The sequence below is a fragment of the Phodopus roborovskii genome, unplaced genomic scaffold (genome assembly GCF_943737965.1).
Source record: "Phodopus roborovskii unplaced genomic scaffold, PHOROB, whole genome shotgun sequence".
NCBI lineage: Eukaryota > Metazoa > Chordata > Mammalia > Rodentia > Cricetidae > Phodopus > Phodopus roborovskii.
In genome coordinates this window covers 788013-805458 of record NW_026126549.1, presented here as the reverse complement: position 1 = coordinate 805458, position 17446 = coordinate 788013, and the positions used below count along the sequence as shown (strand labels likewise).

The following is a 17446-nucleotide window of genomic DNA, read 5'->3' as shown; positions in this document are numbered from 1 at the left end:
TAAAAACTATTCATAGTATTTGTACATAAAGCCACCACAATAATAAATGCAGGTATACAAAAGAAATATTAAAGTTAATTTATATTAATTATATAGTTATCAGGGTATATTTTAGACTCTTTTAAGTCATTTAGTTTAATTAGTTTGGCCTTATGGGGCTTTACAAGGCTTTCCTTATGGGGCTTTTGACAGTTTCTGTTCTGTTTTCTTATGAAGAATGAACTGTCTAGTTTCCAATTTCCTTTTTAAAGATTTATTTATTTTTATGTGTGTGTATGTCTCTGTGTGGTTTTATGTACACAGTGGGTGTTTAGGTGCCCCCAGAGACCATAAAGTATTGGATCTCAACCTGGAGTTAGAGGTGGCTATAAACAGCTTGATATGGGTCCTAGGAAACAGACTGAGGTCCACTGGAAGGGCAGTAAGCTTTTTAACTGAGCCACCTCTCTAGCCCCAAGGAAGTTTCTGATTTCTTGTAGATGCTAGTCAAAAGGTTTATCTCACCACATAATATATTAGGATGTGGTGACTGAACCAGGAACTGAATTACCATCTGGAAGTGGGGAGTAAGGGGGCAGGTTTTCATTTCTGTTTTGATTGATGGTTATTGCATTGCAGTATGTTGTCAGCTGTATTGTATTTGATGGTGTTACTGTTGATGCAGTACACCATGAGCAATTCATATTGATGTAAGTTTTGATGAAACAGTTTTCAGAGAAAATAAAGTTTCTTTTAGTAAATACTTTTTCTTAACCAGCTAATGACTTGTAGATATTTATCTACTCATTCAATTCTGGCAAGAGTCTTAAGACTAAGTGCTGTACTTTTGTTAGTAATTATTTGCATGTAAATGAAATATTATGAAAATTGAGTAATAAGCAAAAATCTAGACTGTACATAAAGGCAGTGTGAGGCCCCAGGAGATACACTGCATAGTATCTTGAAGTCATAACTCAACTTTAGATTGTCAGAATCTAAAGATCTGAGAAAGGACATCAGAGAACCAGCAGGTCAAGAGTAGGGCCTGGTAAATAGGTTGGTATTTTGCAAGGCTACATGAAGTAAAAGCCAACTCCTTAGACATCAAGCCAGAATATGCTTAGGGAAGTAAGCGTTGTAGGTTTTGTGTGCCTAAGCCCACTATGACCTGCATTAGCTTTCATGAATAAATCAAAGCAGAGGAAAAATTCTGTGGGATGGAGTGTTTTTGACAGTTCAAGTATCAAAGCAAATGACACATATATACATGACAATGGAATATTATTCAGTGTTAAAATGAAATGAGCAATCAAGACAGGATAACAAAGACCCTTAATTATGTACTAAGTGAAAGAAGCTACAAACTGTATAGCATTTTTTAGAAAAGGCCAGTGGCTTCAGGAGGGAGAGGATGAAAAGGCATAGTTCATAGAACTTTCATAGCAATGAAATGGTTACAATAAGCATATTTGCTAAACCCACAAACCATAAAATACCAAGAGTGAACTGTAGAGTAAATTTGATAGTTGGAGATGATTATGGTATACCAGTGAAGGGTCATTAGTTGTATAACAAATGTGTCACTTGAGTGCAGAATGTTAGTAAAGATGGAAGTTGTGCAGGTACTGGGTCAGGGACATACAGGAGCGTTCTGTAGAGATAATGGTGGTGTCCTCTATGGTAGCATATGCAACAAGGGCAGGAGAGATGGCCCAGCAGGCAAGGTGCCTGCTAATCAAGACTGGAATGTTGAGTTTGATTCCTGGAACTCATGCAGAAGCAGAAGGAGAGAACTGATTCCAGAGTTGTCCCCTGATCATTAAATGCGCAGTCATGTATGATGCATAAACATCATATAGACAGATGATGATGATGGCCATGTGGAGGTGGCGCACACCTTTGATCTCAGCACTCAGGAGGCAGAGGCAGGAACTCTGAGTTCTCCCATCCAGGGTTTCTAACTGCTGTTTAGACCAGGTTTTCCATGAGCAGACAATATATGACTATCAGGTATCTGAGGAAAGATCCGAATGGGACAGTGAAAGTAAATTACTATATAGAGGGGAAAATTTAAAAACAAAAATTGTTAATATCTACTAGAGAAAAATTCAAAGGTGAAAGAATCTGTAGGAGTTGAGAGTGTGAAAGCTGGCCAGGAGGTGGTGGCACACACCTTTAACCCCAGCCCTTGGAAGGCAGAGGCAGGTGGATCTCTGACAGTTCGAGCCCAGGCTGGTCTTCAGTGAGAGTTCCAGGACACCAGGGTGGCTGCACAGAGAAACCTTGTCTTGAAAAACCAAAGAAAGAAAGAAATTATGAAAGCTGAAATTAAAGTTGAATAAAAGGGCTGAAGAACTGGGAAAATTACCCCCACTAAATATGGCAAGAGTGTAGAGATAGAAAAAAGTGCAAACAAAGCTTAAAGAGAATGGGAAACCCGGTATCCAAATAAGAGAAAAACAACAAACAGAAGAACAAGTTACCAAGGAAATTAAATTTCGAGCCCTGAAAGTGAGGATAAAAATAGATTGTACAAAGACTCAACATGGTTAAATTTCAAAATATCCATAAGAAAATCCTACAAAATTCAACAGAAGGATAGAAATGGGTTGTGCACGGGAGCCAGAGCAGCCCTGCATTTCCTGACAATAATGGCCTTGAAAAACAATTTTTCAGCCTACCAGTCCATACCCAAACACAACAGTTAATCAAATATGGCTTCAAAATCAACATTGTTCCATATTTAAAAAGCTTTAAAAAGAAGTTTATCCCCATGCACTCCAGGAAACTGTTCTAGGATATGCTTCATCAAGATGAAGGAACGAATTAAGTGAAAGATTGAAATGCAATAAACAGGAACTCTAGCGGAGCTGAGAGGTCAGAGAAACCCCAAGAATAATTGGTCTCTGCCCAGCACAGAGAAGCCGGCCGTAGTGGAGCAATGAAGCCATTTGTGGTGACATTGGCCTGTAATCCCAGCATTGGCTGAAGAGGCAAGAAGACCATAAGTTCCAAGATCAGCCTGAGCTACAAATTGAGTTTAAGACCAACTGGACATATATTGAGGCTCTGTCTCAAGAAAGCAAAACAACAAAGTACACACAATGGAGTGATGAAAAATGCATCAGACCCTTAAAGACTATCATCATCATCTGTTTCTGTTTTGGCTTTTGAAACTGATAATATATGTCTAACCCTGGCCCAGATTCTTGGCTTGTCTGGACCATACCTTTATGGTGCACACATGTGCTTTGACATGTATATACAAGTATACAGCTATGCACATGTACTACAGGACAACCTTGGCTCTCGTTCCTCAGGGTCCCTCCATCTTTTTTGAGAAAGGGTCTCTCATTAATTTGGCTTAGCTAGTTGGTTAGTCAGGGAGCCTTCCTACCTTTGGATTTATAAGAGCCAGCCATCACAGCTAGCTTGCCTTGTTTGTTTTTAATATTGGTACTAACAGTCAAACTCTAGTCCTTATGACCCATTGAACTGTCTTCTCAGCCTTCATTAACTTTTATGTATTGAAGTTTGTCCCTTTACCTACTAAAGAGATCATCTGCTCAGTTCCCAGCACCCACATCAAGCCTATAATTCCAGCTCTAAAGGATTTGATATCCTCTTCTTGCCTCTAGGGCAACTACACATAAAAATACAAAAACACACAAATAAAAATAAATCTTTAAAAAAGAAACATTGGTTATTTCTGCAGTTATTGTATGCAGCTATTATAAAACTTTGTGTGCACATTTTTTCGTAGGTATACGTTTTCAACTCTGAGGTAAGTGTCAAGGAAAGTCAGGCATGGTAGTGCATACCTACAATCCCTGTACTGAAAAAAAACAGAGACAGGAGGATTATCATGAGTTTGATGTTAGATTGGCTTACATAAGACTCTTTCCAAAATAAAAACCACCACACACCAAGGAGCTTTGTTGCTGGGTAGTATGATAGGAGTATACAGCTTTGTAAGAAGTTGCCAAGCTGTTCTGCAGCCTCATAGTGTTGGGGTTCACTAGGGCTCTGCTTTTTGGCTGTTGCCATAGGTTTATAGTTGTATTTGGGGATTTCACATAGGCTGTAGAGCACTTTCTCATGAGCTTTTTTGATTGTTGTTACATGTATGTCTTCTTTCATGGGTTGGTAAGCTGGCTCTTACTGCTGAGTTTTGGGTTGTTGGTATATTTTAGATAATAGTCCTTTATTAGATGTATTTTCCATGCACTTTTTCTTTAGTATAGTTGTCTTCTCATTTTCTTGGCATTGTTTGCAGAGCAGTAGTTTAGAAAAAGCATTTTCACTGAGAGACACATATTCAATAGCTCTACTGAAAGCAGCTTGTTTGAAGAGACTTTTACAGTAAACAAGTAGTTAATTTTTTTAATTTTTAAAAGTTTATTTTACTAGTGTGTATGTATGTGAGTTCCCTTGGAGTGCAGAAGAATGGATTGGATCTCTGAAACTGAAGCTGTAGACATCTGTGAGTTGCTTCTGGGAGCAGTACTCAGGACCTCTGGAAGAGTAGCAAGTGCTTTTAACAGCTGAGTCATCTCTCTAGCCCCATAGTCAGAGTAGGGGCAGGTTACCAGCAAGACCCTGTAGCCCAGAATAGTTAAAATTGTAATAAATTGAGCATTGTCATGTTTAATACTCTTAAGTGTATTATTTTAGAGTATCAGTAACGGTGTTGCAATGTTTTATCATTTTAACTGAATTTAAACCAGAATTTCTAGAAATTTCTAGTTTTACAGTATTGGTGGCTTTGCAAGAGCAGTACACACTGTTAACCATTGAGCCACAAATAAACATCTTAAAAAGAGTTTTCCAGTATTTCTCTCTACATATGAAATGTGAAATGCCCACTGTAGTATACTCACACATTGGGCCTAGTGACACATGCTTTTAATTCCGGCACTTGGGAGGCAGATCTCTGAGCTTGGTGTTGCTTTGCTCTACAGAGTGAATTCTAGGTCACCCAAGGCTATACAATGAGATCCTGTTTAAAGAACAAACAAACAAACAAACAAAAACAATAGTTCATAGGGACTGGTTTTAAACTTTTGGTTCATAACATGTATATATGTTAGCTGCATAACACCATTATTTAAAAAAATATTTAAAATGTAAGTTCTAAAGTAAAAGATGAACAAGGGGCCTCCCATAAATTTGAGGAGAAATTCATAATTATCTAAAGGATGCTTAATTTAATTAACTGATTTTTTAAAAGAAATAATCATTGAGTAGCTGACAAGATGGCTCAGTTAAAATAAATAACTGCTCTTCTTGAGGACTTGGGTTCAGATACCAGCACTGACAAAGAGGCTAACAACCTGTTGTAATTCCAGTTTCCAGTGGATCTGATGGCCTCTTCTGAACTCTATAGCCACTAGGCTTGCATGTGTTTCATAGAGCTACATGCAGGCAAAACACCCATACACATAAATAAAGAAAAATCATTAAAAAGAAAACATATCATTTGATATTCCAGTTTGTAGATTAGAGGGTTTTTGTTTGTTTGTTTGTTTGTTTTGTTTTTGTTTTTTTGTTTTTTTTTTTTTGATACAGGGTCTTGTTGGCCTCAAAATTCCCACTACCTTGCCATAACCTCTGGAATATGGGATTAAGTATATAGTGTGGTATCCAACTTCTAGAACACACTTTTAATAAAAGCAGACTTTAATTTAACTTACAAATGTTTACACTTAAATTTTTATATTGAAGCAGCAAATATCAGGTGTGTTTGCTTCTGTACTTTGTCACTGTCAGACACAATGGAGAGAATGTCAAAGTAGGAGGGGCCAATAAAGCGGGTTTATTTGGAAAAAGAATAAAAATGACTTGAATTTATTTTAAACTTTAAAGTGTGTCCATTCTGCTCTTAGGACAGAAAAGTAGTTAAGTCTATTAATTGTCCTATGGTATTAAAAGTTTTAAAACAAAATTTTACACTTTGCTTTCTCCATTAGGAGTGCAGTGTCAGGACATTCATTGTTGCATTGATCATCCAGGGATGCATCAGATATTGTTCCTGTAACCAAAATGCTCTACAGAAACCACTTACAGAAGGAACCCTGGAACTCTCTGCCTTGTTCTATGAGATTATAGGCATTTGCTGTCACAGCAGCTTGAATCTGTTAGGGCTCAAAATGGTTCAGTCCATGGTTGCTTGGCACCATATTGGACAAACCATCATGGTAATAGGAACATGTTAACAGATGAGAGCTGTTCACTTCATGGATTACCACAAAATTGGGGGTGAAACAAGCTGTCAGGGATAATTACTCCCAAGGCCCGCCCCACACCTCCTTCCCTCACCTAGACCCCACCTTCTAAGGTTCTACAACCTTCCAAAAATGCTACCAGCTGGGGCTTAGAGTAAAAGGTTTTGGGGGTGTGCACTTCAGTTCAGTCCTTGCAGAATACATTGTAGTTTTCGAGTTGTTTGCTTCCTTTTTCCACTTTTTTATTTTTTTAATATTTTTTTCTTATTTTACATATCAATCCTAGTTCCCTTTCCTCCCATCCCCCCAACCCATCTCCCATCCACTTCCCAGGGAGGGTAAGGCCTTCCATGAGGGATCATCAAAGTCTGTCAAATCATTTTTGGGTAGGGCCTAGGCCCTCCCCATGTCTCTAGGCTAAGGGTGTATGTATCCCTCCATGGAAAATGTGCTCCTGAAAGTCTGTTCCTGCACTAGGGACAACATCCTGGTTCCATTGTCAGAGGTACCCAGGTCATAGCAAGCATCCTCTCATGAGTCACCTCTTTAGCCCTGTTTGTTTAGTTTTTGAGACAGAGTCTCTCACTCTTAAGTCTAGTCTGGCTTCAAACTCAGCTCCTTAGTTTTGGAATACAGGCATGTACCATCATTCCCAATTTGAGTCTTATTTTGTTGTAAGATCTGTGACTATATTTATTTTCTTAAATACATATGTTTTATAATAAACTTTAGAATCAATTTGTTGTTAATCACAAAATAACTTGAGATTTTCTTGTTTGCTTGTTTTTTTTGAGACGGGATTTCTTTGTTTAACAGCCCTGACTGTCCTGGAACACGATCTATAGTTCAGCCTGGCTTTGAACTCAAACTCAAGAGCTCCCCTTGCCTCTGCTTCCCAAGTGCTAGGATTAAAGGCTTGCCCCACTACTACCTGGCAGTTAGGATGTTTTTAATCCCTAGATCAAATTTGGAGAAATTAATCCTAAAGTAATTGAGTCTTCCTGTTCCTGAGTGTTTAACATCCCTTTATTTCTTTGATTTTATGATTTTAGATCTTGTAATACTTTGTTAAATTTATACCTAGGGATTTTATTTTAGGCATTGCTGGTGGGAATGGTTTTATGTTTGAAATATGTTGAATTTCTTCATTGCTACTCTTTTTAACTTTAGATTTTATTTTATGTGTATGAATGATTTACCTGCATGTGTATGTATGCCTGGTGACTGTAGGCCGGAGTGCATTAGATCCCCTGGACCTTGTTTTGGTCCCTTAGTTGGAAAGGATTCTTGTGGGGAACATCCTTATCCTTTTCCTGATCTTCAGTGAAGTCTTTAGACTGGCATAATTCATTGTAATGCTGACTGTAGGGTTTTGTGTTGTTTGTTTTTTGGTAGATACCTTATCAAGTTGAAGAAGCTCTGTATTTCTGGGTCCGTTGATAATTTTTTCAGGAGATGTTTAATCTGTATTTAGAGTCCATAAACAAATGAAAAGGTACAGGTATTCTAAACACAGTAACAGTAAAATGTTTATTTTTAGGATAAAATTGTTTATTTGCAGTAGCTAGCCATATTGGACACTACATATACCTAGTGGCTCTGGTATTGGACAGTGGTACTCTTGAATGATCCTCTTAAACTAGCTCAATAGCTTTAGGACCTCCTCCTTAGAGAAGATTCTTCCAGCCTATTGCCTTGTATAAAAGGCCGGTTTGGTGGGGCTCTGAGGGTTTCAGGGGAAATGTGCTGAGTGTTTGCCACAACTGTGCTTCCAATCCAGAGGCCATCTGTGTTCCCCTTCCTGAGAGTAAACTTGTGGCTCACTGCTGGTGGGTAGTTTTCCAGTGGCACTGTGGGGTACCTAGGGATTTAACTACTGGAGTAGCTTTCTCCTAGACTTGGGTTAGCACCTTAGAGCACCTACCACCTACCTTCCCTTCTTTCCCTCCTTCCCTTCCTCTCTCCCTCCCTTCTTCCCTTCCTCCTTCTTTCCTTCCCTTCTTTCTTTTTTGGGGCTTTTCAAGACAGGATTTCTCTGCATAGCCCTGGTTGTCCTGGAACTCACTCACTCTGTAGACCAGGCTGGTCTCAAACTCAGATCAGCATGTGCCAACATTGCCTGGCTTCTTTATTATCTTTTCTGCTTTGCTGTCTTAAGATTTTATTAGTTAAATATTTGTTTCCTTCAGTCTCTGTTTGAGTGGTAGTATGTAGTGGACTCCATTGGAGAGACAGGAATTTCGATGTAGCACCCAGGTGGGGACAGTAAGGATTTGCTCCTCGCTAAGAGTAGAAGTGCTTCCAGTGGGATGATGATTAGAGTCTTAAAGGTGGAGGGACGTCAAGGCACCAAGCACAAGTATGCCTTCAGTAGCTGTGTCTCCTTGGAGTGCATTGCTTTCAATTGCTTCACTTCTTGTGACCTAGGAATGTCTTTATCTTCATCATAGACTCCATAAAAAATGAATGATTTGGGTGGGTACTGGAGAGATGACTTAGCAGTTAAAAGCACTTGGAGGGGGCCATTCAGTTCCTACTACCTACCCACAAGGAGGCTCACAACCACCTACCTATAACTCCAGTTCCACAGGATCTAATGCCTCTTCTGCCTTCCCTGGACATCAGGCACACATGTGCAAACATTCACACATACACATATAGAAAGAAAATTAAAACTATTTTAAACAAACATTAAACAGAGCCATTTCCAAACACTGTATAGATATAGAATTTGTAAGATAAAACATGCAGCATTCAGTGAGTAAGCCATAGTCTCAGGATCCTGTAGTAACAGGTTTCCATTTCAATAGCTGAGCTTGCTGTTTGTTTGGGTGTTTTATTGGATTCAGAAATAGAATTTGGTCTGTGCTGTTGTTTGCTTTGTTGGGTGTTGCTGCCCTCTGTTGGACTTTCTTGGAACTGCAGCTTTTCTGCATGATTTACTTCTGTTGTCCTTATTCCAAGTTGAATACCAAAATGAAACAGGGATTATTTTATTTTGTTTCTTTTAGTATACATATATATTTTGAAACAAAGTCTCATATATCTCAGTCTTTCCTTGATCTCACTGTGTAGTCAAGTTGAACAATGTTGAACTGATTCTCCTGCCTTCATCTCTCCATTGTAGATGTGCATTCACTGTGTAAGATTTATGTGGTGTTGAGAGCAAACACAGAACCCCCCTTTATGCTTGACAAGCATTCTACAAAATGGGCACATCCAAGGCCTGTAAAAATTATTTTTAAGGATCAGATCTCTAATGGTGCTCCAAGAAAACAAGGGAAATGGGCATTTTCTTTCTTTGAAATGTTTGTGAATGTTTACTTATCTATGGCAGAATTACTGTTAAGGAAATAGGAATAAGCAGAAGAATGTGGAACACAGATTTGGGGGCTTTGGGATCTGAAGATTTGTGATTGTGGGACTGATGATTCACTCTCTCTGTCTGGGTGTTGATTTCTTCAGTGCTAGAATGAAGCGGTGGAATAGATGTTGAGGGCTTTCCAAGGATTGGCTTTTTTAGGTCCCCGGCTCCATACTCAAGGAACTTTTTAGTCTGGAAGTAAGTAGAGCAGGCAATCAAAAGAAAATTGTAGCCCACTCTCAGTACTGTGAGTCAGACAGGTAGCTATTATTTTGGAAACTCCAGGAAAAGCAGGTGTCTAAGAGGAACAATCATCCTGCCAGTCCTGCTAGAGTTCATTAGCCTGGGAAGTACAGTGTAGGCTGAGGGAGGCAGCAGTCTAGGGAAAGGCTGGGTTGGTGAGGCACTGTGAGCTGTTTGGGCCTGCAGTTAAGTCAGCATGGCAAAAAGTAAGCATTTGGGAGAAGGTTTGTTCAGTGGCAAGCCTTGGAGGTGAGGGCAGCAGAGTCATATACCATGGTAAGGAGTTCAGATTTTAAGTTAAAGACAATGAATTTGTTTTGGGGACAGTCTCTTGTAGCCCAGGCTGGTGGGGCATACTCTGTAGCTGAGGATGATTTTGAATCTATTATCCTTTCATCTCCTCTCAAGTGCTGGGACAACCACAGGTGTGGCCCACCACTCCCAGCTTTAGAAAGAGTACTCTTGGATCCAATTTGGAGAATGGATATGGTGTAGGGCAGACAACTGAAGGCGCCTGTAAGAGGCCATTGCAGTGGAGCAAGCAGTGGAAACTGGTGGAAGAGAGATGGGCCCAGAGTCTGTACACAGAAAGAACAGGGATCTAGTTCCTTTCCTTTAACTTAACCCACTGCTGTCGATTGTCAAGGTCCAGGTTCTGTTATCAAATCACATTCACCCCAGAGTTCCTTGGGTAGTTCTTGGTTTTAAAGCGAACATTCTTAATTTGGGGACCAATGTTAAGATAAGATGAACCTTGGCTATGGCAACATAAGCTTCAGGAAAGTTGCATTCCCTTTGTGGCTTGTTTCTACATGCCACTAACATCACTTAAGCCTTACAGTGCTTGCATATAGTTACTGTCAGTTTTGGTGGGTTGACCTATAAAGCTGCAGCTTATTGCTGCTAACCCACCTCATGGGATGGTAACTTTTTCTGTGTAAGCTGGGGTTGGTCTTGAACCTGGTATGTAGCCCTGGCTTCCTTGAACTTTGAATCCTCCTGTAATAGCCTCTGGAATGCTGGACTCACAGGTGTGCACAACCACCTTTGTGTATCGGATGACTTTGAGATGCAAAATAAGGTGGTGCTATGTCATCCACCTGTCTGTACTCCTGATAAACAGTACATGTGACGCTCTATGGGTGCTGAGCAAGGTTCCCATGTTCTTACACAAGTGGGTAGTGCTCAGGCAGTGGAAACTTGACCTCCTCTGAACCCGGGGTGGGGGTGGGGCAAAATAAATATTCTTAGTTTACATTGAACCTAACTGAATTGTGATATGGGGACCATGATCACAGCATTGTGGATCTTCTTGCCATCCAAAGGTTAGATAAATGACTCTTTGGTGAAGACAGAATTGGTTTTCATTAGTTGATTAAGTTAGTTAAGAGGCATCTACCTTATCCTTTCATGGACAGTAACAATAATAAAAACATGGTTAAAGTTGAATAGAGTGAAAAAAAACTTCCCACTTTCTTAGACTTGAAGCATTCAAACTTTAAATTATCTCTGTCTGTGTGTGTGTGTTTACATGTAAAAGAAAATAGAAAACACAGAATAATTATAAACTTAACACATAATTACTGTCTTTGTCAAGCAATAGAAAATCATAAACACTCCAGAAACCTTTTTGTCCTCTTCCTTGGTCATAACCTATAGTTGTCACAGTTAATCACTGTTGGGCATTTGAGATAATCATGCCCTCTATAATTTTTGTTTGTTTTTGTTTTGTTTTTCTGAACAAGGGTTCTCTATGTAGAACTCCAGCTGTCCTGGAGCTCACTCTGTAGATCAGACTGGCCTCAAACTCAGAGAGTACTGGGATTAAAGGTATGTGCCACCACATCTGGCACTCTTTTGTTGTTGTTGATTTATTTATTTGTTTGTTTTTATATCCCAATCAAAGTTTCTCCTCCTTCCCCTCTTCCCAGTTCCTCCTTTACTCTGACCCCATCCACTTACCTTCCACTGTTTCCAGGGGGTGGGGCATGGATACCAGCTAGCCCAGGTATGTCAGTTTCAGTGAGACTATGCATCTTCTCTTCTGTTAAGGCTGGATGAGGCAATCCAGTAGGAGAAATGGGTCACAAAAGGTGGCAACACAGTAAGAGGTAGCCCCTGTGCTCACTGTTGGGAGTTTTACACAAAGACCAAGTTATACAACTGTAACATGGGCCTAGGTCAGTCCCATGCAGACCCCCTGGTTTTGGGTTAAGTCTCTTTGAGCCCCTATAAGCCCAGATTGGTTGATTTTTTTTGTGGGTTTTCTTGGGAGTCCTTGACACCACTGCTTCCTACAATCTTACCTCCCCTTCTTCTGTAGGATTCCCTTTGGGTCTGTGCATTTATTTCCAGCAGTTGCTGGGTGAAGCTTGTCTGATGACAGTTGGACTAGGCATCAATCTATGAGTATAGCACAGTATCATTAGGAATCATTTCACTGACTTTCGTTTTGTTTTGTTTTTCAAGACAGGGTTTCTCTGTATTGCTTTTGAACCTGGAACCTGTCCTGGAACTACCTCTGTAGACCAGGCTGGCCTTGAACTCACAAAGATCCTCCTGCCTCTGCCTCCCAAGTGCTGGGACTAAAGGTGTGCACCACCACCGCCTGGCCACCACTGAACTTTTAACCCATTCTCATTTCCCTTCCTTTAAAGTTTTGACAGAGTCTTACTATGTTTCTTGGGTCTGCCTTGGATTCACTGGTTAGCCCACACAGGTTTTGAACTCACAGTACCCCTGCCTTAGCCTACCGAGTAGTTAGGAAGTAGTAGTGTAGGCTTGTACAGTTAAACCAGGCTTCAGTGTGATTTTATTTTGTGTTTCCTTGTTTACTAATGAAGTGAGCACTTTTCATAAGTTGGTTGGTCATTGGTTTTAGGATCTGTTCAATTCTCCACTCCCCCACCACCTAAGTCTTATGTTACTGTTCTTATAACTTCTCTTGCCCCTTACTAAGCCACACCTTGGCAGAAATTTTAGTGTGTGGATGGTAGCTTAGGGCCTTTCTATTTATTTTCTTTTCCTTTCTCCTTTCAACCATTCTGGTGTTTGGGAGTTTCCTTGATATTTCACTGATCTCTTTTTCTTCTCCTCGTTTTTTCTCTGTTTCCTAGACTTTGAAGCGGCTCATGGCAGATGAGGTAAGGAAATGTGTATGGGGCATGTGCATGCTCTGGCTTGTTTTCTCTACTCTTAACATTCACTAGTTTCTGTAACTTTAACTTGTAATGGAGCATGGGTTCTAGTGTCAGAATACCCCAGATCCTTTATAACTTTGTTTAACCCATTGCATGCTTTCCTTGATGTTTTTTTTTTTTTTTCCTTCCACAGTTGGACAGTTTTTTAAATTAGAACTCTTGCTGCATTCTAGATGCCACTTCATCATTTGAAGCCCCACAGTGTGTTTTTTTTTTTTCTTTTTGCATACGGTTACTGATATTTTCAGTGGGTTGAACTGATTCAGCTGAAGCTTATTGCTTCTCCCACCTCATCAGACAGTGTCCCTTATGTAAACCCAGGTTAGCCTTAAGCTTGATATTAGCTCTGGCTGCCTGAACTTCAGCTTTAACCTCTGGAATGCTGGGATTACAGGTGTGTGCCACCATACCTGACTCTTTGGCTCTTGTTAGAAGGCAGCTCTGCTCACCATTATACCACTAATGCTGCACTCCTTGGTGGTCTTTTTACTGTGAGCATTTGTACTTAAGGTTTGAGGATGGTTCATTGGTATTTGTTTAGCAGGGAAATATAGTATGTACCTCTAAAGTAGAGTATATTCTCTGCTGAGTCATGCAAAGAGATTTGAAAGAATATGTTTTGATCTCTGGCTATTTTCATATCTCAGGTGCCATGGAGCAAAAGGAAGAGAAAGGAATAGTTCTGGATTAAGACATTTGCTTCTTTATCCCATATGGCTTATTTACCTTAAATCCTGTGGTTACAGATACCTCTTGAAGGGAAAGATCCTCATGGACCCTAGCCACAATTATCATTGGGTAGCTAGAAGGAAACAAAGGATATTTTATTGAGATAAATTTGTACATGAGATGTTTTTGGTTCTATGCTGCTGAGAAGAGTTAGAAATAGCAGAGGAAATTTAGAACAGTTTTCTTTTTAGAGAGCTTTTAAACTTGTGTTTGTTTTTTGAGACAGAGTTTCTCTACATAGTTCTAGCTGTCCTGGAACTCACTCTGTAGACCAGGCTGGCCTTGAACTCAGAGATCCACCTGCTCTGCCTCTTGAGTGCTTGGATTAAAGGTATATGCCACTCACCACATCAGCCTAGAGAGGTTTGAAACCTTAATGCAGCATTTTCTGTCCCTTACACTTTATTATAGATGAGAATAAAGTCAGTATGCTGTGTTAGATCTGAGGAAAAATGGTGTTTTCTTTTTATGCCATATAAATCTTGACTGCATATACTAAAAATACTAAGCCGGTGTAAGAGGGTAAAGTGTTGGCCATTTGGTATTTGGTTTGTTAGGTGAGGAATGTGGATCGCTGCTAATACTTCTTTGTGTTTCTTAGCTGGAGAGATTTACCAGTATGAGAATTAAGAAGGAGAAGGAAAAGCCCAATTCTTCTCACAGAAACTCCTCTGCATTGTGTGGAGATGACCCCACTGTGCTGCCATTGCACGACATCACAGATGAGCAAGTCCTTGTCTTCTTTGAGCAGATGCTGGTAAGTCACCTCCCAAGTGATGCTGCTGCCTTCTTAGCATGTGATGATGGGCATTTGTTTGTCTGTGGTGGTTGATTTTCAATGCATGGTCTCCAAGTTGATGTTTACTGTGAAAGAGTCTAGACTTAATATGAAATATTCTAATGTTAATCCCATGAAATAATGACTGGATATGTAAAATCCAGTTCACAGGATTAAATCCTGTGGGTTCAATTTGGGAATATCTGATTACTGACTACCTGGTTAATGGGTGTCTGCCTGGCACTACTCTAGCCACAAAAATGTAGTGTGAGTGGACCAAGCCCTGTGGTAATGTGGCGACCACTTTGAGGCTAAGTCAGAGAAGATGGAAGCATTTACAGTGAGCTCTGTACAAAGAATAACCTGAAGAATACAAAGGCATCATTTGCCTGAGGTCCTCTGTTCAGTGGGGAATTTGGAAAGAGAATGCTAAAGCCAGCTTCCTGAATAGAAAGGCTTTAAAGATTGTATTTGAAGTTGGTTTAATTGTGAGCTATGAATGGATGTGACTTACTCTGCTATCTCCAGAAGAGGGACACTTTGAGTAGACATTCTGTAATAATCAGTATAAGTGATTAGGCCTCAGAATTTGGGCAGATTTTTTTGTTTTGTTTTGTTTTTAATGTTAGCAGCTCTCCAGTACTGGAGAGATGAAGATCTTCCTTAAATGCAGAAAATATTATGTATGGTTTCCTCTCAGTAATACAACAGAAAATGTATCAAGAGCCCATTGTTTCCCAGGGGAGCCATCAGAAGTGTAAATATTTTAAAATATTCAGTGATTTAAAGACATAGCGCAATGGTAGAATGTATGTATACCCAGCATGTATGCCAGCATGCAGGCATCATACCAAGGGTAGTGTCTGTGGGGATCTGTACTGAAATGAATTAGATTTTGTTCCTGAGGAATTTTTATTAGTTACCATAACTTAAACTCTAGGAGTCAAGAAAACATATTTGTTCACTAATGATTTAATGTGTTCTACTTATTACTAAATATAACAAATATCAAACACTAAAAACTTAAAACAGGCAGGGGGAAGTCTGTGAGCTCCAGGCCATCTAGGGCTACATAGTGAGAGCCTGTTGCCAAAAAAAAAAAAAAAAAAAAAAAAACTTGAAACTTTATTTTTTTTTCTTTCTGCCTCCCTGTTCCCTCCCTTTGTAGGTGGATATGAACCTGAATGAGGAGAAACAGCAGCCTTTGAGAGAGAAAGACATTGTTATCAAGAGGGAGATGGTGTCCCAGTATTTGCATACTTCCAGTGCTGTAAGTTCTAGGGCAGTTGTTGACAGGAGGCTGCATCCTTACCCTGGACCTGCTTATTCTGCTCATTTTATAGACTTCTGTGTCTCTGTCAATTCTGCCTAATCCTGTTAGATAAGCCTATTCTTGACTTACTCTTACTTGAGTTACTACCTTTCTATACTTTTTTTCCCTGACTTATACTTAAGTTCATGGACTATTTATGAATCTCACATAGTTTGATAGTTTATATAATGGATGTCTGCCTTGGTAATTTTTAAACTGTGTTGATGAATATTATCTCACTACTTATGACTGGGCTCAGTGTTTACTGACCTCTCTATATATGCCTCTTTCCAGGGCATGAACCAGAAAGAGAGCTCTAGGTCTGCCATGATGTACATTCAGGAGCTGAGGTCAGGCTTGCGGGATTTGCATCTGCTTAGTTGCCTTGAGTCTCTTCGAGTCTCTCTCAACAATAACCCTGTCAGGTGAGAATTCTGAGGTAACAGTACCAGAAACTCATGCTGTAGTTCACAATCAAAGGAGGCAGAGAAGTATGAGAAAGGAAGGTCTGGATTGGGAGTAAAGGGTTTCTAGACTAGATTTGGCTTTTATTGATTTAAGTTGATATACTTGCCTCTCATCTATTCCTTGCAGTTGGGTGCAGACATTTGGTGCTGAGGGCCTAGCCTCCTTATTGGACATCCTCAAACGACTCCATGATGAGAAAGAGGAGACTTCTGGGTAAGGAATTTGGGGTCTTTATGTTTTCTAGGTTAAGGGAAATAACATCAGTTAAATTCAGAGTCATGGACTAAGGGAGTATGCTGTTAGATGAAAATGAGGGTTATTGTGGAGGAGATTAGAGGATGGGAGTATAGAGGGAAGAAGATATGTACCAGTAAAGATTATTAGTCTTCAGTTCTTTTTCTGGAAAGAGGATCTGATTTTGCCTTCAGCTGTACTGTGATCTGGTTTGGGCCACATTACACTTGGAGGTCTTTCTTAGAGTATACTTTATTAGTTTGGGTTTAGCTTTGCAGCAGTCTTCAGGATTAGGATACATTCTTGAATACTGTAAACCATTTTAGGATGCTGTGCTGCCATCCAAAGTGCCTAATACTTCTGGAATCTTTTCTGAGACAAACAGTACAGGGATTGTGTGTGTGTGTACTTTATCAGATATGAAGCCTTTCAATTATTAGGCAAGGAGTTATAGATAGGATAGTATCTTGATAGAATTTAGTACCTAGCTGCATAAAGGGAATTAAGGGATGAAGTTTTGTTTGCACATTTAACACACTTTTTAATAGTGTTAAGGTTCAAACTTAGGGCCTTGGACTTGCTAGGCAAGTGTTGTACTATTGAGTTATGCCTAATCCCAAATTGGCAGGTTTCTAATTTAATATTAAATTCTCAAATTGCAAGTGTATTGGCCAGTTGATTATTTTTGTTAGTGTTCCTGGGTCAAGTGCTTTGTGATGTAGGGCTGTACTGCCTTTTGACATCACAGCATAATGCTGTCATCTATGAACATTCTGGGCTGCCCATTCATTAACTGTTAGATTTGACTTAGCTGCTAGTTGAAGGCATTCCTAATGTCCTTGTGTGCAAGGTTGAACAATCATATGGAAAGAGAATGTGTAATAAAATAAAGGGACTTCACTGATGGTGCTTTCT

At 39.7% G+C, this 17446-nt stretch overlaps 1 protein-coding gene across 1 annotated transcript in view; it reads left to right on the top strand.

The window, feature by feature from the left end:
* The window catches only part of LOC127234275 (protein diaphanous homolog 1), a 73376-nt gene that overhangs the window by 17165 nt on the left and 38765 nt on the right, over positions 1-17446 (top strand). Inside the window, exons 2-6 of the mRNA XM_051201168.1 lie at positions 12927-12953; positions 14341-14496; positions 15686-15787; positions 16124-16254; positions 16424-16510. Of these exons, the coding sequence (XP_051057125.1) occupies positions 12927-12953; positions 14341-14496; positions 15686-15787; positions 16124-16254; positions 16424-16510 (503 nt within the window). The remainder of the gene's footprint in view (positions 1-12926; positions 12954-14340; positions 14497-15685; positions 15788-16123; positions 16255-16423; positions 16511-17446) is intronic.